The following is a 24,330-nucleotide window of genomic DNA, read 5'->3' as shown; positions in this document are numbered from 1 at the left end:
ATTAAGTGTGTGTAGGCATGAGTACACACACACACACACACACACACACACACACACACACACGGCTGCCATGTGGCTTGCAGTTGCATGGTTGGTCATCACGATTTACTTTGTTCATAGGGTACGGTACCATCTGGTGCTTCTCCCAGAGTATCTGGCAATAGTGGGTCAGCCTGCTGTCATAGTGATTGACTTGTTCCTTTGATTTGGTTAATCTTATTAGCAACAATCCCAACTAAGAAATTATTTCTTTTTTTTCCTGCTTTTTTTCTCCCCAAATTCCCCCAGTACATAGTTGTATATTTTAGTTGTGGGTCTGTCAAGTTGTGGCATGTGGGACTCTGCCTTAGCGTGGCCTAGTGAGTAGTGCCACGTCTGCACCCGGGATCTGAACCCTGGGCCGCTGAAGGGGAGCGTGTGAACTTAATCACTTGGCTATGGGGCCGCCCCGAAATTATTTTTTAATAGAAGTTGCACATTTATTCTCTGCTTCCAGGAGAAACTAAAAATGTTCCTACTTTTTGGTAATGCCTAGCACATCTCAATGTAAATGGAACAATTGAGTACTGTAATACACAACACGTGGCTGTTAGGAGGGGATAAATAAAATTATACAATTGACAACTGACATCGAGCTAAGGCTAATGTTTTATTCTTTTTCTCAAAGGAAAAGAATTTTTATCTTAAGATAAGAAATAATCTTCCCATTGATACAGCAAACTTTTAATTCAAACTACAATCGCTAGAAACAATGTTAGTGGTTCTTACTTTCCTTAAAATTTTCTCAAGACTGTTAATCTTCCTAGAAGAACAAAAGTGGCAGCAAAGGACCTTTCTCACGCCGTCTTCCTACCCGTTCTGATTATTAGCTCCTTACTTAACGTTCTTCTCAACTCAGTGCTGATGATACCAATTAATTTTTAAAGAATTTACTTTAGGTTCCATCCCAGACCCTACTGTTAGATCTTCACTTTCATAAAAACAGCCCTTGCTACATAAGGACCTGATAATGTTACTCACCCATAGGGGAGCCTGCTGGGTGGCTGGGTGATGGGGCAGGAAGGTGGTTTTTTTTGGTGTATATCCTTTTGTATCTTTTGAATTTTATACCATAGTGAAAAATAAAATTCCAAAACAAAAGATTCTGTGACTGATAATTACTTAGTCCAGAGTTGATATTTAGCCTGGCAAACAAAACTTTCTGTGTTTTAAGCCCAGTGTACTTTTCTCAACTGTTTTTCCCATTTCTCACAAACTCTCTACGACTGGAGAATTCACAATGCCTGAAACACCCACTGTGTTTTTCCACCTTTTGTCATTGAACATACTTATCCTCGTAGAATACAGACTTCTCTATCTTTAGCTCTCAAAAATTCCATTTTTCAAGATGCGTTCTCTTTTACAAGACTGCTGGATTAACTCAACCGTTACTTGTCTGTCCCTCTTACTTTCCTATGGCATTTATTTTATACCACTCCTCTGACAGTTTCGCTTACTTGATTTATTAAAAATATGTGTAAGTAACTCGACCAGATGGCCGAGGCCTCAAGGGCAGGCAGTACATCCTGCATTGTACATGTAACACTGCCTTGCATTCACAGCTCTCAATTGATATTTTTAGGTTGAATAAAATATAGTTGTTAGGCTTAGATGTACTCTATTGTCATTAAATTTAAGTCAGTGAATACTAAACCAGTCAGCCAATATCTGCCAGAATCTTGAATAAGAACTAGAATGTTGTCACCATGAAAAAGTTGAATCATAACCAGAGACATTTTTAGTGAAATGCTGAAATTTTGTTAAATTGTATGTTATGTTGAAAATTTTTGGCATGCAGAATAAATTTTTTTAAAGTTGGGAGAGTATTTTCTGGTATCAAGTTTTTAATTAGATTTTCTTTTTCTTTCTGAACTGTTGTACGTTAATGAATGCATAACTAATTTGTACTACTTTTTTTCTCCAAGTGTCAAATTACTTTTGTGTTTGTTCCTCCAGGCTACTAGTCAGTGCTTCCCAAGATGGAAAATTAATTATTTGGGATAGCTATACAACAAATAAGGTAGAATTTCTTAATCATTCTCTTCAATAACCTTTTATTTGGTTTGCTGTCCAATTCTTTCCCTCAGCTCTGTTAGTTTATGAAGTGAGCAATAACTTAAGCCTGGTTGAGATTTTAAAGCTAGCTGAGACAGATTTGTAATATCACAGTTGGTCTGTATTAATTGGCATTAAGCGTGTGTCTTTCCACTATATTTTCCTAAAACAAAAAAAAATTTGCATTTTAGAAGTAGCATTTTAGATTAAGTGAGAGCACAGTAGTCATCACGCAGTGTGTTGATTCTCTCCATGGACCTTTTAGCCTCGCTATTCACATACACCTTAAGTTTTGCCACCTGACCTGCAGATGATCACTGTGGGGTAACAAGGCACCTGACAGTGGTGTGAGTAGATCAGTGCAAACTGTTACCATTGTTTGAATTTGAACTCAGAGTATGTGCCCTGTTAGTAGAAGGAGGTGCTCTCTCTCCATGGAGAAACTGATTTAATTGACTCTAGTGCTTGTATTGTTCAGTGTTATGTTGGAGGAAATTCCTCTTTTGAGTGCTACTACAAAAACAGAATTTTACTAAATTCTTTTTTTTTTTTTTTGAGGAAGATTAGCCCTGAGCTAACATATACCACCAATCCTCCTCTTTTTGCTGAGGAAGATTGGCCCTGAGCTAACATCCACTCCCATCTTCCTCTATTTTATATGTGGGATACCTGCCACAGCATGGCTTGACAAGTAGTCCATAGGTCTGCACCTGGGATCTGAACCAGCAAACCCAGGGCTGCCAAAGCAGAGCATGTGAACTTAACTGCTGTGCCACCAGGCCAGCCCCTAAATTCTTTATCTTTAACATTTTCCACTTAATATTTCGAATGCCTATATCAGCATTGAAACGTCCTGTGTCCTTGCTTCTCTTAAAAGAATAATTTCTGAAGAGAGCACTTTAAATCCAAATGATTTGATAATAATACAGAAAAAATAATAGACATTTTAGTGTGCATTAGTATTTTTTTTTCATTGTTCACTTTCTCAAACCATTACATTCTTTATTTTATTTGGCTTGTTTTCTTAGATGCATTTGCTTTTTAGTAATATTTGCTTCATTGTAAATAGATTTGAAAACTTAGTGACTGTTTTTGTAACCTTTCCTTAGTAATAGTTTTGTGCATTGTATTTGTTTACAGATGCATGCTATTCCTTTGCGATCCTCCTGGGTGATGACCTGTGCCTATGCTCCCTCTGGCAATTACGTTGCTTGCGGAGGGCTGGACAACATCTGCTCCATATATAACTTAAAAACCAGAGAGGGAAATGTGAGAGTGAGCCGAGAGTTACCAGGTCACACAGGTGAGCCTCACTAAATACTATGCTTTCCCACCAAACCTGACTTCTGAAGAATGAGCTGATCAAGGAGAACGAGTGACGAATTGTGCTCAGCTGGCAAATGGATGAGTGTTAACCAAGTGAGAGTAGAAATGACTATGAATCAGGGAAACATTAACTTTTTATAATTATATAAATAATGACTATAATTCTGTTTTTGTTTAGAAAATATTATTTTTGCAAAGATGACAAATTTATTGCAAAAAATTCAAATGGTAATGAAAAATACAAAAAGAAAGCAAATAGAATTTTCTATATACTCTGTAACCATGTAACGATTATGGGATTTTGGCATCTGCTATACTATGTAATTGAAAGTATGTATTAAGATGCCTTTATGAAGTATTTTCCCTTTGTGATAGTGCACTGCTCTCTTTGCCAGTGTGCGCACCGTGGGTCAATAGGATAATATTTGGTTAGCGGTGTTAATTAGGACTTTATTTTCAGGTTTCTGCCTCTCTGCCTCTTTGAATCCTTGGCAGTACTATTTGACCGTGCCTTTTACAAAAATCTCTATAATGGCATTTTCCTTCCATTTCCATATTTCCAACCATAGTCAGATGCCACCTTTTTCATGAAGGCTTCACTGAATTTGTTCTTCTGATTTCTCACAGTACTTTTAAAGTATTTCTCCAAGGTACTTACCCCCTTCTGCCATAGATTATAGATACTTGCATAAAGGAGTGTCTCTCTCAGGTAATTGTAGTAGATGGAAGAGACTGCGTCTTACTCCTTTGTAACTTTGAGTGCCCAACACGGTATCATTGACCTAGTAGATACCTAAGGGAGAGTTTATTATTCATAAAATTTAGCTGCAGACAGCATAGAGTTTGAAGTAATTAAAAGTAGAACTATAGAGTTTACTAACACACTTGTCCAGGTATTATATTTTAAAAATATGTATTATATATATTTATAGTGTGTGTATATATATATATATATGAAATATATGTTTCATGTGATAGAGTTATTCAGTCAATGAGAACCTAAAATTTGTCACTCTCTGTGCTGTAGGCTACTTGTCCTGCTGCCGTTTTTTAGATGACAGCCAAATTGTTACAAGTTCAGGAGATACAACTTGGTAAGTTTACCCCAGAAGAACACTAATTTTGGGGATGAGGGTGGGCGTAGGAACTAACGTAAGAAGAGATACTAGTCATTAATGATTTTTATGTACTTTTGATTGTAGTGCTTTATGGGACATCGAAACTGCCCAGCAGACCACCATGTTCACTGGGCATTCTGGAGATGTGATGAGTCTTTCCCTGAGTCCCGACATGAGGACTTTTGTTTCTGGTGCTTGTGACGCCTCTTCCAAGTTATGGGATATTCGAGATGGAATGTGTAGACAGTCTTTCACTGGACACGTGTCGGATATTAATGCTGTCAGTGTAAGTGAATAGCATTTCTAAGGAAAACTTACTGTGCACGTAAAGTTTTGAATGCCACAGCATGATTTTAACAACAAATTGCCTTCAAGGATTCTTATAATGTGCTCTTATAATGTTGAATCCTCATGTAATAAGGGTTGATTTTAAAAAATGGAAAAGTTTTAATCCGTTGGCCAAGGTCTTTACTTGCAGGTGAACTATAAGTTTTATTTCCAACTTTCGAGGAATGGATCACCTTGAGCAGACAGACAGGCCATGCGTGTCCACAACAGTGATTTGGAGGAGAACGAGGTCCCATGTCTCTGGGGTCACAGGGAACAACCCAAAGAGAAAACAGTCAGGAAGACAAAGGCAACTGTTGAATGTAGAGAGTGTAGCTTTTGAATTCAGCCAAACCTGGTATCGAATCTTAGTTCTGCTGAGAACCAGCTGAGACCAGGCGGCTCCTTAACTTCTGTGAGCCTCAGCTTCCTCGGTTTTAAAATAGGGGTAATACTACCTACAGCAAAGAATGGTGTGGAGACTAAAGGAAACTGCATATTGGATGCTCAGTAAATGATATAAATTATTTATAAGCTATTTCCTGTTTTTAAAAAACCCCAAACAGGTAACCACAAATGGATTAAGCCAGATAATAAGTACTCAGTGTACAGGAGGATGAACCAGTCATATGTGTTTATAAATTAGGGTAAAGCTAAAAAGGCATTTTGAATAACAATCAAAATGATGACTATCAAGTGGTCAGAATTTGGGGGAGGGATGTTAAGAGGAGATGGGATACTGCTTGACTTCGGGAATTGTCCTATGTAGAGCAGATGCCAGGCTGTATGGATATGTCTAACATTTCCAAAAGTTCTGTAATTGCTGAACATTATGTGCATAAAACACTCTAATTTTGCAGGAAGATGTTTTGTTTGAGAAAATTGGTTTTTATTTATCATGCTCATATTGAAAGTCATTTTTATGTGATTTTGTAGAGGACATTTGTCACCCCCCATACCCTATTAGGCCAAGCTGGTTAGAATGTTAGAATTTTAGAGCAGGCAAACCCAGTCCTCTCCATCTCTCATCCTACCAGCTTCGTCAGGTTGACGATATCCTCTTCTAGTCCTAATTTGCTAAGATTTTATCAGGAGTGAATGTCAACGTTTATCAAATGCTTTCTCTTGAACCGTTGAGACGATCATATGGTTTTTCTTTTTCTGTCTGATCAATGGTGAATTTACATTGATTGATTTTCAAATCTTAACCCAGCCCTGCATTTCTGGGACAAACCTCACTTGGTTATGATGCGTAATCCTTTTTATATATTAGTGGGTTTGATTTGCTGAAATTTTGTTAAGAAGGCTTACATCCATGTTCCTAAAAATTACTGTTCTCTTTTTCATTTTTTGAAATTTTTTTTTTTTTTATTTTGTTATCAGATTGTGCTGGCCTCATAGGAGGAATTGGGAAGCGTTCTCTCCTCCTTAGTTTTCTGGAACAGTTTGTGTAGAATTGATATTGTTTCTTCCATAAATGTTGGGTTGAATTTGCCTGTGAAAGCTCTCTGAACAAGGAGTTTTCTTTGTGAGAAGAGATTTAACTACAAACTTAATGTCTTATTAAATACAGACCTATTTAGATTATCCGTTTCTTCTTGCGTGAGCTCTGGGTAAGTTGTGTCTTTCAAGGAATTGATCTATATCATCTGTTTTGTCAAATTTGTTGGCTTAAAGTTGTTCATAATATTCCTTTCTTATTCTTTTGGTTTCTGTAGGATATCTCATTCATAATGTTGGTAATTTGGCTCTTAGTTTTTTCCTGATTAGTCTGGTGTTGTGGGTTGAATGGTATGCCTCCAAACTGAAATCCTAACCCCAGTACGTCAGAATGTGACCTCATTTGAAAATAGGGCTGTTGCAGATGTGGTTCATTGAGTCATACTGGATTGGGGGCCCTTAATCCAATGTGATTGGAGTCCTTCGAAAAAGGGGAAATTTAGAGACAGACAAGCATAGAGAGAAAACAATGTGAAGAGACACAGGGAAACAATCTTCATCTACAAGCCAAGGAGAGGGGCCTCACAGACCCTTCCCTCCCAGCCTGCAGACACCACGATCGCAGACTTCTAGCCTCCAGAACTGTGAAACAATACGTTTTTGTTGTTTGAGTCACTCAATTTGTGGTCCTTTATCACGGGAGCCCTAGCAAACTAATAGATTTGGCTAGAGGTTAATCACTTTTATTTGTCTTCTCAAAGAACCATCTTTTGGTTCCGATGATTTTCTCTATTTTTTCTGTTTTCTGTTCCATTGATTTTCACTCTGATCTTTATTATTCTCTGCTGCTTGAGTTTCATTTCCTTTCCTATTTCTAGTTTCTTAAGGTAGAAGCTGACACCATTGATTTGAAACTTTTTTCTTTTCTAATATTGGAACTAAAAGTTATAAATTTCCTCCTAAGCTCTGCTTTTAGCTACCTTCCACAAATTTTTATGTGTTGTGTTTTCATTTTCATTTAGTTCAAAATTCTTTGTAATTTTCCTTTTGGTCTCTTTAACCCATGAGCTATTTAGAAGTATGTTATAGTTTCCAAATATTTGGAGATTTTCTAGATATCTTTATTTTTCTTAAATTTTAAGTTAATTTCATTATGGTCAAAGACTATACTTTGTAGGATTTATATGATTTGAATCCTTCTAAATTTCTTGAGACTTGTTTTATGGTCCAGAATACGGTCTGTCTTGGTCAGTGTTCCATATGCATTTGAGAAGAGTCTGTATTCTGCTGTGGTTGGGTGGAGAGTTGTTATACATTCAGTTAGGACGATTTCGTTGATTGTGTTATTCGGGTCTTATGTATCCTTACTGATTTTTGTCTGTTCTTTCTATTCATTATTGAGAGAGGGGTGTTGGTGTCTCTAATTGTGTATTTGTTCATTTTTTCTTGCAGTCTATTAGTTTTTGCTTCATGTATTTCAAAGCATAAACCTTTAGAATTGTTATGACCTCTCGATGACTTGGTTCCTTTATCATTATGAAATTTATTTTTTTTTTATCCCTGGTAATATTATTTGCTCTAAAATCTCTTTCTGATATTAATAGAACTACCCCAGCTTTCTTTCGATTTGTGTTAGCATGGGCAAATCCTGTTCCTTGCTTTTCTTTTCCCATTTGTGTCTTTATCTTCAAAGTGACTTTCTTATAGGTGGCAGTGGGGCCTTGCTTTCTTTCAGTCTGATTTCTGCCTTTTACTGTTTACAGCAATTGCATTTTATGTGATTATTGTGTTGACAAGATTAGATTTACATCCACCATCTTGCTGTTTTTTATTTTTCCCATCTATTCTTTGCTCTCTTTTCCTGTTTTCTGCCTTCTTTTGAGTTAATTTTTTTTTAAATTATGAATCCCTTTTATTTCATTTCTTGCTTATTAGCAATAACTTTTAGTGGTTGCTGTAGAGTTTGTAATATACATCCTTAGTTTGTGGCAGTATACTTTCAAGTGATATTACACCACTTTACATATAGATAAGAACCTTTAAGCTGTTTACTTCTATTTCTCCCCTCTCAGCCTTTGTGCCACTTTTGTCATACATTTTACTCTTTTTTTTTTTGCTGAGGAAGATTAGCCCCAAGCTGACATCTATTGCCAATCTTCCTCTTTTTTTGCTTGAGAAAGATTAGTCCTGAGCTAACATCTATGCCAGTCTTCCTCTATTTTATATGTGGGTCACCACCACAGCATGGCTGACAAGTGGTGTAGGTCCTCACCTGGGATCTGAACCCACAAACCCAGGCCACTGAAGTGGAGTGCACTGAACTTAACCACCAGGCCACAGGGCTGGCCTCATGCATTTTACTTTTATACGTTTTAAACCCCACAATACATTGATATTATTTTTGCTTTCAATAGTTGATTATCTTTTACAGATATTTAAATAAAAAAAATTTATGTTTACATAGTTACCATTTTCTGTGTTCCTCATTCTTTTGTGCATAGATTCAGATTTCCTTCTGCTTGAAGGGCTTCCTTTAACATTTCTCATAGTACAGGTCTGCTAAAGATAAAGTCCTTCAGCTTTTGTATGTCTAAAAAATTTTTATTTTGCCTCCATATTTGAAAGATGTTTTCACTGGTTGAGTTTTTTTCTTTTTCTTTTGATACCGTAAAGATGTTACTCCACTGTCTTCCATTCCTGTTGTTACTGATGAGGAGGAACATGCTGTCATCCTTATATTTGGTCTCTCCACACAGTGTGACCTTTGTTTTCCTCTGGCTGCTTTTAATATTTTCTCTTTACTACTGTTTTTAAGCAACTTGATTATGATGTATCTTTGTATGGTTTTCTTCATATTTCTTGTGTTTGCATCTGTGGGTTTTAGTTTTCATCATTGGGAAATTTTTCAGTCATTATCATTCAAATATTTTTTTATCTCCTCTTCTCTCCTTTGGGGACTCCAAATACACGTTAAGCCGCTTGAAGTGTTCCTGTAGCTCACTAATGCTCTGTTCATTGTATTTTTCAGTCTTTTCTCTCTGTATTTCATTTAGATAGATTCTATTGCTATGTCTTCAAGCTCACTACTCTTTTCTACTGCAGTGTCTAATCTGCCATTAAACTCATACAGTATACTTTTTATCTCAGACATTGCCATGTCCTTGTCTATTAATTCTGTTGTCTGTGACATTTGCTGGGTTTGTTTCAACTGATTGATTTTCTTCCTGATTATGGGTCATATTTTCTTTTTTGCATGTCTGATTTTCATTAGATTCCAGACATTGCGAATTTTACCTTCTTGGGTGCCGGATAATTTTGTATTCTTATAAATATTACTTGGCTTTGTTCTGGGGCAATTGTTAAGTTACTTAGAAACAGTTTGATCCTTTCAGGTATTGCATTTAAGTTTTGTAAGGTGGGACCACCACTTTGTGCATGCCTAAGTTTGCCCCACTGGTAAAGAAAAACCCTTACGATCTCTCTTCCCAATGAATTATGAGGTTTTCCCTCTTGCTGGTGGGAGCAGGCATTATTCTTGGCCCTGTGTAGCATCAAAGTTTGTTTCCTTTAGCCCTTTTGGGTGTTTCTCTCCCTGCTTGAGTAGTTTCCTACCACCCCTGTGCTGATCAGTACTCAGCTGAACACTTGAGGGGCCCCTCATCATCTCTCCTCAGTTTTCTCTCTGTCAGGCATTGTCCTCGCTGGTGCTCTGGCCTGTAAACTCCAGCTGCCTTGGGCTCCTTGGATTCCCAGCTTTGTCTCCTCAACTGAGGGATGTCAATGGGCTTCCTCTGGGTTCTTCTTCCTGCACCATGACCTGTAAACTTTCTCCAGGTAGTAAGATGGGGCAATTGTAGGGCTTACCTCATTTGTTTCTTGTCTCTTGGGGACCACTCTCCTTTGTTGACCGATACCCAATGTCTTTAGAACTATGTTTATATTTTATCCATTTTATTTTCAGTTTTTTAGCATGAGGGTAAACGTGATCACTGTTACTCCATTTTGGCTGAAAACAGAAGTATAGCCAAGAAATAATTTTAAAAAATAAAATTATCTTAGCTCAAGAAAGAAACCTATTTGAACATTTTAGGGGCTTATCAAGTACTTAAATGTAATTTTAAAAGACCAATACAGACATAGCCTCTTGAATTTAAAATATCAAAAGATAAGGACAAAAATTTCTAGAAATATTCAAGGTGAAAAAGTAGATTACCTAGATACAAAAGATAAAAAAATCAGGCTGCCCTCACACTTTTCCATGATAAACAATGCTGGAGGCTTCTGAATAATATCTGCTGAGTATTAAGGGAGAAATATTGTGACCTGGGAATTTTAAGTATCAGAGGTCATATTTAATGATGCGTGAAAAAAATTAGAGTAAATATAACACAGGATAGGAGATTAAGACCAAGTACAATCACTTAAGGCAATATATAATAATGCAAATGGTAGCCACTATTAAAAGATAGAGAATAAATTGAACTATATGTTGTTTACAAGAAACACACCTAAAACAAAATGGCCCAGGAAGGCTAAAAGTAAAAATGAAAGAGCATGCAAACCATAAACTAAAGGAAATCTGTAGTAACAGTACTATATTTCTATTAGACAAAGCAAAATTGAAACAAAAACTATAGGAAGATGAGAAAATTTTTATATTAATAAGAGGTACAATCTATTTAGCAATGCAAGGAGAAATGAACCCCAAACACCATTGTAGAGACTTTAAAGCACAACTTTGAGATACTGATATCTTAAGTAGACAAGAAATGAGATACTGAGGATTTGAATAATGTCACTTAATAATGTTGACTGAATAAGACATATTGCACTTTGCACCACGCAAATGTCCTTAAACATTTGTAAAGACTGATGACATAGTAGGCCACTAGAGAAATAATAAATAAATCTGAGACATAGCTCAGAACATCAAAATAAGAACAATACGCACTTTGAGAGGAAGGAGATGGTAATTAGAAAAGCAGAAATACAGAGTAAAGCTGAAGCCTCTCCTCGAGCCAGCAGGGTCCCCATGATCTCGCCTGGAGTCCGTCCACAATCCTTTAGCTGCGATTCTGAAATCCACAAAGTTCTGAAAATCATTTATTCCCCTAAATTTAGTGCAGACTTATTTTGTGGCAGAATTACTGGGAACAAGAGGCCTATTATAGTCTTTCTTTATCCCACTTAGTATGACTCTTTGTTTCACTGAAGAAATATTATTGTGTTTGATTACAGGGTGCTACCCCAGCCCCAGCGGAGTTTGACTTAATACACAACATATTACCTTTCTAAATTCTGAAAAACAGCTGTCCTAAGGGGCTCATAAAAGCCAACAGGGGACCGTGGACCTGTGATTGCCTTGTTACTCATCCTGCCTCCCTCTCCCCTGTGAGCTTGCCTCCACTCACTCTGTGTGGCCACGCTGGCCTCCTAGCTGTCCCTGGCACATGTCCTCCTCAGGGGCTGTCACCCTGCTGCCCCCTCCCTCTCAAGCCCTCTCCTTCCCAGTAGCCGAGGTCACGAGGTCACGCACAGCTCATTGCTGCCCCTCCTTCACCTCTTCAGTAAATATTGGCTTCTCAGTAAAGCCTTCCCTGGACATCCTGACGTGTCACCCCCACCTCCTTTCCCTGCTTTATCATGATGTAACATACTTATTTATTTATTTGTCATGCTTGTTGTCTGCTTTATAAGAATATAAGCTCCACAGAGACGAGGATTTTTGCCAGTTTTGTTTACCCCGGTGTATCACTAGCATCTAGAAGAGTGCATGACACACAGTAGGTGCTCAATAAATATTTGTTGAATGAAAAAATATCTAGAAAATTTTATAATAGAAAACTATTAGAAAATAGAAAAATTCAAATACTCTAAGACATGGTTCCCTAACTCTCTGGTAAACTTAACCTGGAAAAAAAAGGATAAAAATCACAGATTTACCAAATTAAGAAGAATAACAGTTATGTTACAGATAAAACATGATTTTAAAAAATCATAAGAAAATACACTGTATAACTTATGGTAGTTAATTCTAAGTCACAAATTTCCAAAATTAACTCAGTAAGTGAAAGCCTGAATAGCTTGATAATAATTGAAAAAAAATTAATAAAAAAATAGTTTCAAAAAAACTTCCATGCTCACATAGTTTCATTGGCAAGTGTTTCAGACTTTGAAGGCACAGAAAACTTCTGTGCTATTGAAACTTTCTGAACACAGAAAAATACTAAGAGTTTTTCAGTTTATTGTATCAAATAAACCAGCATAATCCTTATACCAAAACACAAGAAAAGGTATCCCTTAGAACTAGATTAAAGTATTTTAGGATAAATTATAGCAAATCAAATTCAACAATGTGTCAAAGTAAAAACACATCATTATCAAGTGAAAATGAGTTCTAGCAGTGCAAGAGTGATTTAATGTTAGATTTATTAATGAAATTTACCACATCAGTTTGTCAGTATTTCAGATGCTAAAAAGGTATCTTAAAAGGGAAACACCTATGTCTTTAAAAAAAAAAAAAAGACAACTTGATAAATCAGTACTAGAAAACTCTTCTCTATCATTAAAAAAAAAAACTTAAATGAACAACCAGCATCCCACACAAACACACCATTTTTCTTTGAATATATATTAAATGCATCAGATACATTCTAAATATACATTTCCCCCAGTTCTGAGGGCCGTCTTAAGCTCCCAGGCAGTGAAAACTAGTTCATTGTACTGGTAAAGTGAGCATATAATATGGTATGATCCCAACCGGGAACCTTATGCATGTGAAAGAGTGTTGTTAATGATTTCATGATGGGGAAAGTCATAAATGGGGACTGTCCTGGACAAAATGGGATGTATGGTCATCCTGTCTCGTGGATGTAGAGTGCTCACATGCCCCACACACTCTGAGCCCAAAGGGGTGATCTTCTGAATTGGGTGTTTTGCACGGGATGACCTGTACCGTACCCGAGGCTTCTCGGTCCTGTCTGTGGTAGGGAACAGGTTTAATCCACACATGCTGATAGAATGTGTGCAAATGATAGTGCTGGACTTCCTGCTGGGGAACAACGGAGAATAAATTGCTGGATGATAATAAGGGAAGGAAGTGGTCAAAACCACGAGCCTATAAGTAGGCAGTAAGGGTTTGGTGAAGCCTTTGACTTTACCAAGGGTTGTAAACTTCACTGTAGCCTGGATGACTAATGTTTGATTGGATGCTTGGTAGATAGAAAAAATTATGGCTAGAGGTTCCTTTTGCCTTTTGGGGAATTTGAAAAGAAGGAAGAGCCGTTCTTCCTGTTTGATGGGGAGAAACTGTCTCCACTGGGACCAGGCTTTAACTCTCCTGAAAGCATTAAAGTAAAGTACTTGCATTTCCAAGAACCTGTTAACCTATTCTCACTGCCCTGTCCACCATCCCCCTGAGAAAGGGACTTCGTCACCATGAAACACACTTGGCATTCTCATTATATTAAGTAACAAGACAGTAATACCATCACCACTATTTAAATTGTTCTGAAACTTCCAGCCCGTATAGTTGGACCCAAAAGTGAAATAAGAGATGCATTAGAAAGTAGAAAAAAAATCATTATTTACATGTTTAGTTATTTAGATATCCCAAAAAAGAGTTCAGTGTATTTTCTGAATTACCAAAAATTATTTTAAAATCAATAACTTTCCTATGCCAATAATATCCTGGTAGAAAATAGAAAGGAAGAAAATCCTACTGAGAGTAGCAACAAAAATTATAAACTAGGCAAGGAATATTTAAGAAGAAACATGCAGAATCTTTATGAAGACAATCATAAAACTTTACTAGTAAACATTTTTTTTTAATTCCATGTTCTCAAATGGAAAGACTGCATATTGTAAACCAATCATTTATCCCTCAAACTAATTTTTAGGTTTACTACAAATTTTAATCAAAACACCAAGTCAATTTTTCGGGGTTTTTTTGAGATGAGTCAGAGGAATATAGAGGAGACTCAATCAGATGTCTGAAATTCAAGTGGGAAAAAGAGGACAGACAGGTTTGAAGGAGAATAACAAGAGTGTTTTGCCATGCCAGATAATAAAATTGAATATCAAGTTAGAATGATTTAAAAAAAAAAAAGGCGTGAGGGGCTGCCCCATGGCCAAGTGGTTAAGTTCGCGTGCTCCGCTTCGATGGCCTGGGGTTTCACCAGTTCAGATCCTGGGCGCGGACCTGGCACTGCTCATCAAGCCACGCTGAGGCGGCGTCCCACATGCCACAACCAGAAGGGTCTACAACTAGAGTATACACCTGTGTACTGGGGGGCTTTGGGGAGAAGAAGATGGAAAAAAAAAAAATGAAGATTGGCAACAGATGTTAGCTCAGTTTCCAATCTTTAAAAAAAAAAAAAGCGTGATATAGGTACAACCAAGGACAAAAAACTGAAAACTAACATTTTCGTGTCTATATGAGCTTAGTAAATTACAGATGTTGCAACAAAATCAGTAGGAAAATGATTATTTAATTAACAGCTGGGACAATTGCTTAACTATTGAGAAAATTAAGTTAGATCTTTACACGGAATGCTGTATATCAAATAAATTCCAGATGGGTAAAAATTAAGGTGTGAAAAATGAAATTAGTAAAAAATAAACTAGAAGAAAATATAACTAAACATCAGTTAATATCTTGGGGAAGGACTTTATTCATAAAAACAATAAAGGAAATCTCAAAGGGAAAGATAAATTTACATAAAAATTAAAAATTGCTTTATATTTTGTAAAGAGTAAACAGTATTAGAAGGCAAATGATAAACTATAAAATAATAGTTACAACAAATAAACCAAACAAATTTATATTCTTCATTTTATTCCTACAAGTCAATAAGTACTAACAGCACAGTAAAGGATGAGCAGAGGTCGTGAATCGTTGTTCACAGAGGTAATAGACAGATGGCCAGTAGATATATTGAAAAAAAAGTGATTTCCTCTTTGTAAGAAGTCAGTGTTGAGCAGTGCCAGTGTCTGAGAGATTCATGATTTTCTTTACACTAGCTTAACTTTATAACCTCACCTGACTGGAATGATTTGTGGTCTCTTTTATAAAATTTTTCCTATTTATTTTTCCTAATGGGATTTTCAAACATTTCTTTCAGAGTACACATACATAAAATTCTATAATTAGTAGCAATATTTAGTTTAAGTTTTTTTTTAAAGATGGGCACCTGAGCTAACAACAACTGTTACCAATCTTCTTTTAATTTTTTTTTTTCTCCTTCTCCCCAAAGCCCCCCAGTACATAGTTGTATATTCTAGCTCTGAGTGCCTCTGGTTGTGGCATGTGGGACGCTGCCTCAGCGTGGCCTGATGAGCGGTGCCATGTCCATGCCGAGGATCCGAATCGGTGAGACCCTGGGCCGCCGAAGCAGAATGCGTAACCGTAACCACTCAGCCACAGGCCGGCCCCTGGTTTAAGTGTTTAAATAAGACATATGGAGGACCAGAGCCAACATTTATTGAATACTTGCTGTGTGCTGAACAATGGGCTCGCTGTGTACTTTGCCTGTTATTTCATTCAATCCTCACCGACACTCTAAAACTGAAACTAAGGCCCAAAGTGTTTAAGAATCTTTAGTGCCCAATATCACTTGCCTGGTAAGAAGCCAAGGTGGAATTTGAATCTGGGTTTGTCTTACCCCAGAGTTTGTTATTATACTGCCTCACCTGATTTTTGTGTACTTCCGTGGAATAAATGTTTGTTGCTTTTCTTTCTAGTTTTTCCCAAATGGCTATGCCTTTGCCACCGGCTCTGATGATGCCACTTGCCGGCTCTTCGACCTTCGTGCAGACCAAGAGTTGTTACTGTATTCCCATGACAACATCATCTGTGGAATCACTTCCGTAGCCTTCTCAAAAAGTGGGCGCCTCCTGTTAGCTGGTTATGACGACTTTAATTGTAACGTATGGGACACGCTAAAAGGAGATCGTGCAGGTTAGTAAACATGTCCCCAGTGGGCTTTGATTTTCTCCAGAAACATGCAGAGGTTCCCGTCAGTTGTTCTGGAGGCCTCCTGGCCACCCTGGAGCTGTGGGGAAGGGTACCCTGGCAGTTCTCATTCGTGGTCATTGTTGCCCTTTGAGAAGAGTTACAGCCCATCAGCCATACTTACAGTTCTGTTTTCTGACGAGTAATGTCTAGTTCTATAATATTTTCTTGTTTGGTAGGTTTCGATATAAAGATGAACAGTGAATATATCTGTTGAGGGTTTCGCTTTTACATCCTTCCTCCCACCACGGCCACATCCTTCCCATTTTTCACTTTTTCCCATGTAGTTTTTTTTTTAGAACATCAGTCAGTGTTTCCATAATTATGACTTTTTAAACAATATTTACTGCTGAGCAATGAGGTATATATACTCTGGCTTCTTTTGCTGTGGAGCTTTTTTGTATATTCTCTAGGGTGAAATTAATTTTTCAGTTTATATGCTTAATTTTGATGTACTTCTAGTTAATCTTCAGTCTTTTTGCCAGTTTTGATGTCTTGGAGTGGATCCATTTCCATCCATTGTGCTGGACATTCAGTGGATCTTTTCAATCTGGAAACTTACACCCTGTAGTACTGGGAAGTTTTTAAGGCACTCGTTTCATAAATAAAATCTTTTGTTTGTCTGAGGTTATTAATGAAAACCTTTTTTTGAAGTTTTCTTTTTTTAAAATTTTTTTATTTTTTTTAAGGTATACTTCTTTTGGTGAGGAAGATTGGCCCTGAACTAACATCTGGTGCCAATCTTCCTCGTTTTTTTTTCCCCCTCCTCTAAGCCCCAGTAAATAGTTGTATATCCTAGTTGTCTGTTGTTCTAGTTTGTATATGTGTGATGCCTCTACCGCATGACTTGAGCGGTGCATAGGTCCACACCCAGGATCTGAACCAGCGAACCCCAGGCCACCGAAGTGGAGTGCACGAACCCAACCACTGTGCCACTGGGCCAGCCCCTGAAGTCGTCTTCTTCAAGCATAATCTTTGTGTTTTCCAGGTTGCTTTTTTCCCCTTATTTATTTTTTTAGTCCCCTGTCCTTATTTTTAAAATATTTCTGGGGGCCGGCCCAGTGGCACAGCAGTTAAGTTCACACGTCCTGCTTAGGCCGCCTGGGGTTCCCTGGTTTGGATCCCGGGTGCAGACATGGCACCACTTGGCAAGCCATGCTGTGGTAGGCGTCCCACATATAAAGTAGAGGAAGATGGGCACGGACGTTAGCTCAGGGCCAGTCTTCCTCAGCAAAAAGAGGAGCATTGGCAGCAGTTAGCTCAGGGCTAATCTTCCTCAAAAAAAAAAAAAATTTCCTTAAAAGTCTGGTGATTCTTAGCTTCTTATTCTTACTTAAGAGTGAGGCAGTAAGACTGTTTGAAAGCCCTCTGCACATGGTGAGGCGTGTTGACTGAAGGCCTTGCTGAAGGATGATCTGGTCAGGCTTTCATCTGGGGACCTCTGATATACCTTACAGCATTTTTTCCCCTCAAGCTAGCTGTGTTCTCAGAGATGGATTTTCCACTTTTCTACCTGAAATGTATAAGCTGGCTGCTAGTTTGGGGGCTGATTTCAGGAGGAAAGCTGAGGGGGAAAACAGCAAGTAAACTTTCTGTATTCTCCATTTTCAGCGCATTTCACCAATCTCAACTCTGCCTATTTTCTTCTAGTTAAGAGACCCTCATTTACTCTCTCTAGCAAGTAAGTCTCTCGTCTTCTGTCCTGGTGCAGGACCATCAGTCACCTGCCTCTGCTGAGTGGAGGAGGCCACCTGGGGAGTCTGGCTGTTCCTCACCACTTTTGACTGCAGTCTCTGTTTACCCCATCTTTGCCCCTACCTGGTTCCAGAGATACCTGTATCTCTGTATCCACTAGTCTCTGACCCTTTCGGAGGTTCTGCAGTGTAATTTTGTTTCTTGTTACCACCGTCCAGCTTACAAAATTTCATTGCCATTATCTGCTCTCATGTGTTCACCATCCTTGAGGGTTTATGTCCTTACCCTTTAAGCTCCTTTACAGTTGTTAAAGTTTTTGAGGGAGGAGAGGCAGTATCAACATTCCCAGGAATAATCTTCTACAACCTCTCTTAAGAGACTGCAGTCAAGTTCACAGTTTTGCATTTTGCAAGTAGATTTTCGGAGGTATTTTGTCGTCCAAAGCCAATTACTTTTTTAAGGGATTAAAAAGGTACCTGGATGAAATCAATTAGTTCCATAACAAAATAAAAATATGTCTGTTTTCCATATTTTTTAACATAGGGGTGAGTTTTAGTTTTGCTTTGCTTACAACTGTTTGGTTTCAAGTTGGCTCAATTGGATGCTTTCCCCTTAAAACTGAGTCCTGACTCATGAATCGCTCATTGATTCTCCTTTCCAGTGTAACTTGCAGTATTTAGCCACAAGGTTCCTTTTTTGTTATGTGAACCATACTGGTAAATTTGCCCACTGCCAAACGTTGCCCTCCTTGGAGGTACTATGGAGAATATGAAGAGTTAGACAAGATGACTTTTGTTCCTGAGATCAGGGGAAAATGATACACTTAATTATATAGGGAGATAATGCAAACTCAAACACAGTATATTAAAGAAGAAATTCCTATTGAGAATTTGACATACTCTTTTTTCTGCTTTTAAAGATTTTATTTTTTTCCTTTTTCTCCCCAAAGCCCCCCCGGTACATAGTTGTATATTCTTCGTTGTGGGTCCTTCTAGTTGTGGCATGTGGGACGCTGCCTCAGCGTGGTTTGATGAGCAGTGCCATGTCCGCGCCCAGGATTCGAACCAACGAAACACTGGGCCGCCTGCAGCGCAGTGGGCGAACTTAACCACTCGGCCAGGGAGCCAGCCCCGAGAATTTGACATATTCTAATTTTTCTTTTAAATCTTTACATTTCTCATTTTCCTCTCAAATGTTTGGGAGTATTTAATCCTGTGTGGTGATCAGAATATCAAATGAGTTTAATATACAAAAGAAACAAAAATCTAGATGAGTTTGATGGTTTCAGAAAGTTATAACCAAAATATTCCAGTGTTTGGTGGTTAACAGAAGAAAGTAAATAAATTATGTTGGTATTTTTTGGAAGTGGTGATATAAGGTGACTTCATTCTTACTGTTTTTTTTGTTCTTGTGGTAAAAGGCTACTTCATTGAACTTCATTTAAAATTTGTTTTTGTTGAAAATGGCATAGCTCAGTGACAAAGTTTGGAGTATCATGAACTATAGAGATGTAGAATGAAAGTCTACATCTATTTTCCTAGATATAAGAAAGCATAATTGCAAAATCATGTTTCAAAAATGAAAAACACAGTTTGATGCACGTCAGAAATTCATGTAATATGAAGAATTGTCTTTTACATAATGTGTCCAGCTTGTCCCTGGCACTCAGTCGAACCTGTCAGCTACTCTTCTAGATCTTTTTTTTTGGTGAGGAGGATTGTCACTGAGCTAACATCTGTGCCAGTCTTCTTCTGTGTTCTAAGTGGGATGCTGCCACAGCGTGGCTTGGTGAGCGGTGTGCAGGTCCGTGCCCGGGATCTGAACTTGCGAACCCTGGGCCCCCAAAGTGGAGCGCATGAACTTAACTGCTACACCACTGGGCCGGCCCCGCTTCTAGATCTTTTATGCGTACACGTTTAATTCTAAAACTTACCCACTGCTAACTTTTTACTGAACTTTTGCTTTTCAGGTGTCCTTGCTGGTCATGACAACCGTGTCAGCTGCTTGGGTGTAACTGATGATGGCATGGCTGTGGCCACAGGCTCCTGGGACAGTTTTCTTAGAATCTGGAATTAACAATGCACACGAATTTTCTGTTCTCCGTTGGCATCTGGAGAAATCAGTGCTACAGCCTATAGCTGTGAAAAAAATTCTACCTTATATTTGCAGGTGAAGATTTTTCTATTGAGATTATTATATACAAAAAGCAGCTTTCGGTAAGCTACAAAACAAAAAAAAGGTGGAAAAAACAAGGCAGAGGTGCTTGCTGAGATCAAAAGGACTGGTGTATTAATTTGAGGAGTCGAGCTGATTTAAACGTGATGAATTTTTGCTTGTACTCAGTCTAATTCTTTATTTTTTGTGTGTAGAACAGAATATACACGTTATAGCAGCCTATGTTTGATTGTTTGCATTTTTTAAGAACTGCATTTTTAACTTCGTGTACATAAGAAATGTCACATTTTTGAGTTTTTGAACCAAGCACAGTAATGGATGGAAGTGACACCATATGCGTGTGTGCTTATGTCTGAAGAAAGTCTCCTTGAATTCTGACCTTCCTTTTTAATCAAAAAGAGATCCTGGTTGCTTAATGTTTAAGAATGCTGACAGCCCTAGGTACCTCGGGGGAGTCCTTTTGACCATCATTAGTTTCTGGTACATCCTTTGCCATCCTATCAATTTAAATATGCCATTTTTCAGTCCTTTGAGGGGGGAGATAATCTGAAGGCCAGGGAATAAAGATTTCACTCTGAAATTTTAGACATACGTAAGAAACTCTTATTACATTAATAATAGGTAGATAGCAGTAATCGCATATAAATCGTTCTCCACATTTAGAAAGCTGATTATGATCAAATGACACTTTGAGTAATCCTCTAAATAGTTGGAATTTCCTATTGATTTCATATTCTAGAACTGAGGTTGTAGAGTGCCCTGGTTATTTCAGAGATTGAGAACATTTGGATTGTCCTTGCATCTAGACAATTTTTCCCAGTGTTCTCCGTCAGTATTGCATCTAGATAGGAAACGTATGACGGCATTGTTTATGAAGCGAGTGTAAAATCTAACCAGTCACTAGACCCGATTAGTTACAGTTGTAACAGGGTGGCTTTATGAATTTATGTTCACATAATATGAAATCGAAATTGATGTCAACTATCTGTGCCTTCAAAATTTAAAAAAGGAAACATTCACAATTTTTGCTTTTCTGTAATATTTCTTCCGTTAGCACAAAATTTTGGTTTCTAAGTGGTTTTGCTTCAAAGAATGCCTAGATCCAAGTGATCCCATTTGAAATCCAAAAGAAAAATTCCAAGAGCCGTTCTTAAAGGAGTCAGAGGAAAGTAGTAAGCAAGTCTTCTGCTTGTCAGAGGGTATAATAATGTGTCTATTACTAAAGGAATTTAAACAAAGATGCTTTCCTCTTGGATTTTCTCCTACAAATAAATCTAAATGATTAATAGAAGGTTGTTAGTCTTGTTTGATGGTGAATAGAGAAATGGATTGTGTTTGTATAGTAAACTGTGTCTGTTACCGTTGAGATAGGTCTCTCTTAACTTTTGATCACCTGTAACCCTAACCTAAATGCTCCCAAATTTTACTTGTAAATGTTCACTTTTATATTGTGGATGTGCTAATAAGTGCATCAACTAACTATAATGAAGTCAGTATCAGTTTTGGTTAAGATCAGTTGATATTAAAAATAGAGAATACAATGGATAGAGGGAGATTAAGGTATAGGACCAAAAAAAGACTGTTGTAGACGGCAGGCATGAATGTATATTTATATACACATTATTCTCAGATTTCTGTGGATTTTTGATATTAACGTTTGTGGACTATTTATATCACTTCATAAAGAGCAGCTCTTTGAGATAAGGTGAGAATATTTTAAAGAAACACCCTGATTTCCAACAAAAGGGGGGAGCTGAGGGTTTGCCATGTAGTTCAGCAATTCATTCCAAAATCCTGTTCAAGAAAGCACTTCAGCCATGTGCAAAGTAACCTTCTACCTATCTCTCCTGTACTCTGAAAGTTATTCTAGTAACAAGATACTTTAGAGAGGCACACAGACAAGAATTCTAGTCTTAAACATGTTGATAAAAACAATTTAAATGTTATCAAAGTTTTTGTCGATAGTTTAAAATCAACTCCCATAAATAAAATGTACCAGGCAACTGAAAACTAACCAAGTGGTTAATTATACATGTGACCAAATGGTGACCTCATTACCACATTACATACTAGTTAAACCTATGCCTTCTGGTGATATGGGTTCCAGTTGCTAAATATATTTGTTTTCTTGCAGTTTGAGTTCAGCTAATTGTCTAATTTTGCTGTGCATAAGACTTCCTGAAATCACTAAGAGGAGTATATAATTTGTGGAAGCACTGTATACTTTGAATCTTAGTTTTTCAAGACTTAAAAAATATGGCCAGATGTAGTTTTAAGGAATTTTCATCATCAAGAATATTGGAATTATCTGCTGCCTTTTTTTTTTACCTTATACGTAATATTTAAACATAACATGCCTTGGCAGGTTTATTTGTAGACTCTTTAATCGCTTCATAAAGAGTTTTTTTGAGATCTGGCAAGAATACTTTAAAGGCATATTCCTTCCTAAAACAAAGTGATAGTGATTGCCATGTGGTTCAGCAAATCATCCCAAAACCTGCTCAAGAAGGCACTTCTTGCTGTTGGCAGGGACATCGCCACTTTGCTGGACAGGCCTCATTGTGGGCAGCTATACGATTAGAGATTTACATTACATATCTAAGGTCCCTCCCTAGTTCAGATTTCCATAGTTGTGATTCCATGGCTACATACACCATGCTGAGTTCCATCTTCACAGGGCAAAGCCTCGGGCTTACTATTGCAGCTGCAGGAGAGCCCAGGAGGCAGCTGTCCTTATTTTAGTTTAGACTCAGCTGAACTGATGAATACTGCATGACAGTAAACTAGCCCCTTAAACATAATGGAGGTAGCTGCTTCTGGAATGTGTTGAGCAATTTTAAAGTTAACCTATTAAAAGTGAAAAGGAATCTTGACTTCTCCAGGTGACAAAATGAAATTTCTCCTGTTGTTAAAAAACTAAGCTTTTCAAAGTGAAAAAGTTCAGGGAAATTTATGCTTTGATTACTGGTGAATGTCTCACATTTTAAATTATAACACAGTCGAATACTTGTGGCTTGTTTGTTGACGTGTTTAAACTTATGGAAACTCATTAAACAATCTCCCAAATGAGCCTATCATCATTTTAATAATGAAGATATTCTTTCTGTGATCTTTAGGGTATGAGTCGGGCTTAAATTTTTTTTTTTAAATTTGCTATTTCAACTTCTGTTTTCCTTTTTGCCTTTGTGGAAAGCTAAATTTAAAACTATTTCGTAGCTCTTGTTAGAATTTTTTAAACATCCACAAGTTAGACCATCTTTCTTGTGAGAAACGGTAGCACAATGAATACAACTGGTATTTTTAAATTAGATTAAGTAGAATGTGAAGTCCACTTCATACTTACTAGTTTTTCTCCCATTGTTCATTTTAAGTTGCCTTAAATTCAGTGCTATAATTAAAAATATTGGTTACAATAGGTACTCATTAAAATGGTCTATAGTTGAATGTCTAAGCTAGCATTGTTTAAAAAAGTAATTTATTAATCAGATTGATGGTACACCTTGTATTTAGCAAATTTGCTTGCATGTTGATAAAATTTCCTAAAAGCCTTTTTTCTTAAATCCAATTACTGATCCTATGAAAGTTATGATAATGCAGCATCATGAGAAAACTGGTTATGTGTTTCAACTGGTGTTAAATGTGCCCGACAAAATCTTACATCATACAGTATTTATGTTTTAATTAATAGAACTTCATTGATATATTGGTAGATATTTTAAGCCTTTCTGTCTTTTACACAATGGTGCTCTATCCTATTGTTCTCTCTTTTCAAAGAAGCATCTGAACACTTGTATTTGCATATTCTTACCCAAAGGCATCCATATCTAAGTGGTTTTTTAAAGTTGATTAAAATGCTTTTCTTCACCTAGAACGGTTTCTATACACTTGTGGCCACTTGACTCTGCATGTCAGTAGCGTGACTAGGGGAAGGGTGAATGTACCAGATTAAAGCTCTTATAACAGCTTTAAGCCAAACCAACTATGGACTTGTACCATGATGTAAAAGTATTCTTGGATCTCTCTTGCACAGTGATTCATTCCTTTATTTGTACAGTAGCTCTGTGAAATAATGTTGCTGTGAATTGATATTGTAATCAATAAAGTGCTTTTAACCAGATTTCATGTAGCATGTTTTAAGTCAGT

The 24,330-nt window shown here is 37.3% G+C and overlaps 1 protein-coding gene and 1 long non-coding RNA gene across 6 annotated transcripts in view; one reads left to right on the top strand and one right to left on the bottom strand.

Moving 5' to 3' along the window:
• Positions 1-24,304, top strand: part of GNB4 (G protein subunit beta 4) — a 66,482-nt gene extending 42,178 nt beyond the window's left edge. For 4 of the 5 annotated variants that reach the window (XM_023623337.2, XM_023623339.2, XM_070243286.1 and 1 more), the window contains 6 exons: positions 1,996-2,059; positions 3,235-3,397; positions 4,448-4,514; positions 4,623-4,824; positions 16,047-16,263; positions 19,982-24,304. In XM_023623337.2, coding sequence (XP_023479105.1) covers positions 1,996-2,059; positions 3,235-3,397; positions 4,448-4,514; positions 4,623-4,824; positions 16,047-16,263; positions 19,982-20,088 — 820 coding nt within the window. In that variant the 3' untranslated portion in view covers positions 20,089-24,304. Of the gene's footprint in view, positions 1-1,995; positions 2,060-3,234; positions 3,398-4,447; positions 4,515-4,622; positions 4,825-16,046; positions 17,214-17,379; positions 17,610-19,981 lie in introns of those variants that run through there. The other variant, XR_011429050.1, reaches the window with a different exon arrangement.
• LOC111769027 (uncharacterized) lies at positions 10,240-11,397 on the bottom strand. The gene is made up of 2 exons (XR_002801728.2): positions 11,257-11,397; positions 10,240-10,311 (listed from the first exon to the last, which is right to left on the bottom strand). It is a non-coding gene; the product is annotated as an uncharacterized lncRNA (long non-coding RNA).
• Positions 24,305-24,330: the final 26 nt, after the last annotated feature.

The sequence above is a fragment of the Equus caballus genome, chromosome 19, assembly GCF_041296265.1.
Source record: "Equus caballus isolate H_3958 breed thoroughbred chromosome 19, TB-T2T, whole genome shotgun sequence".
Taxonomy (NCBI): Eukaryota; Metazoa; Chordata; class Mammalia; order Perissodactyla; family Equidae; genus Equus; species Equus caballus.
The sequence above is the reverse complement of the archived record's forward strand: the minus strand, read 5'-3'. Positions and strand labels throughout refer to the sequence as shown.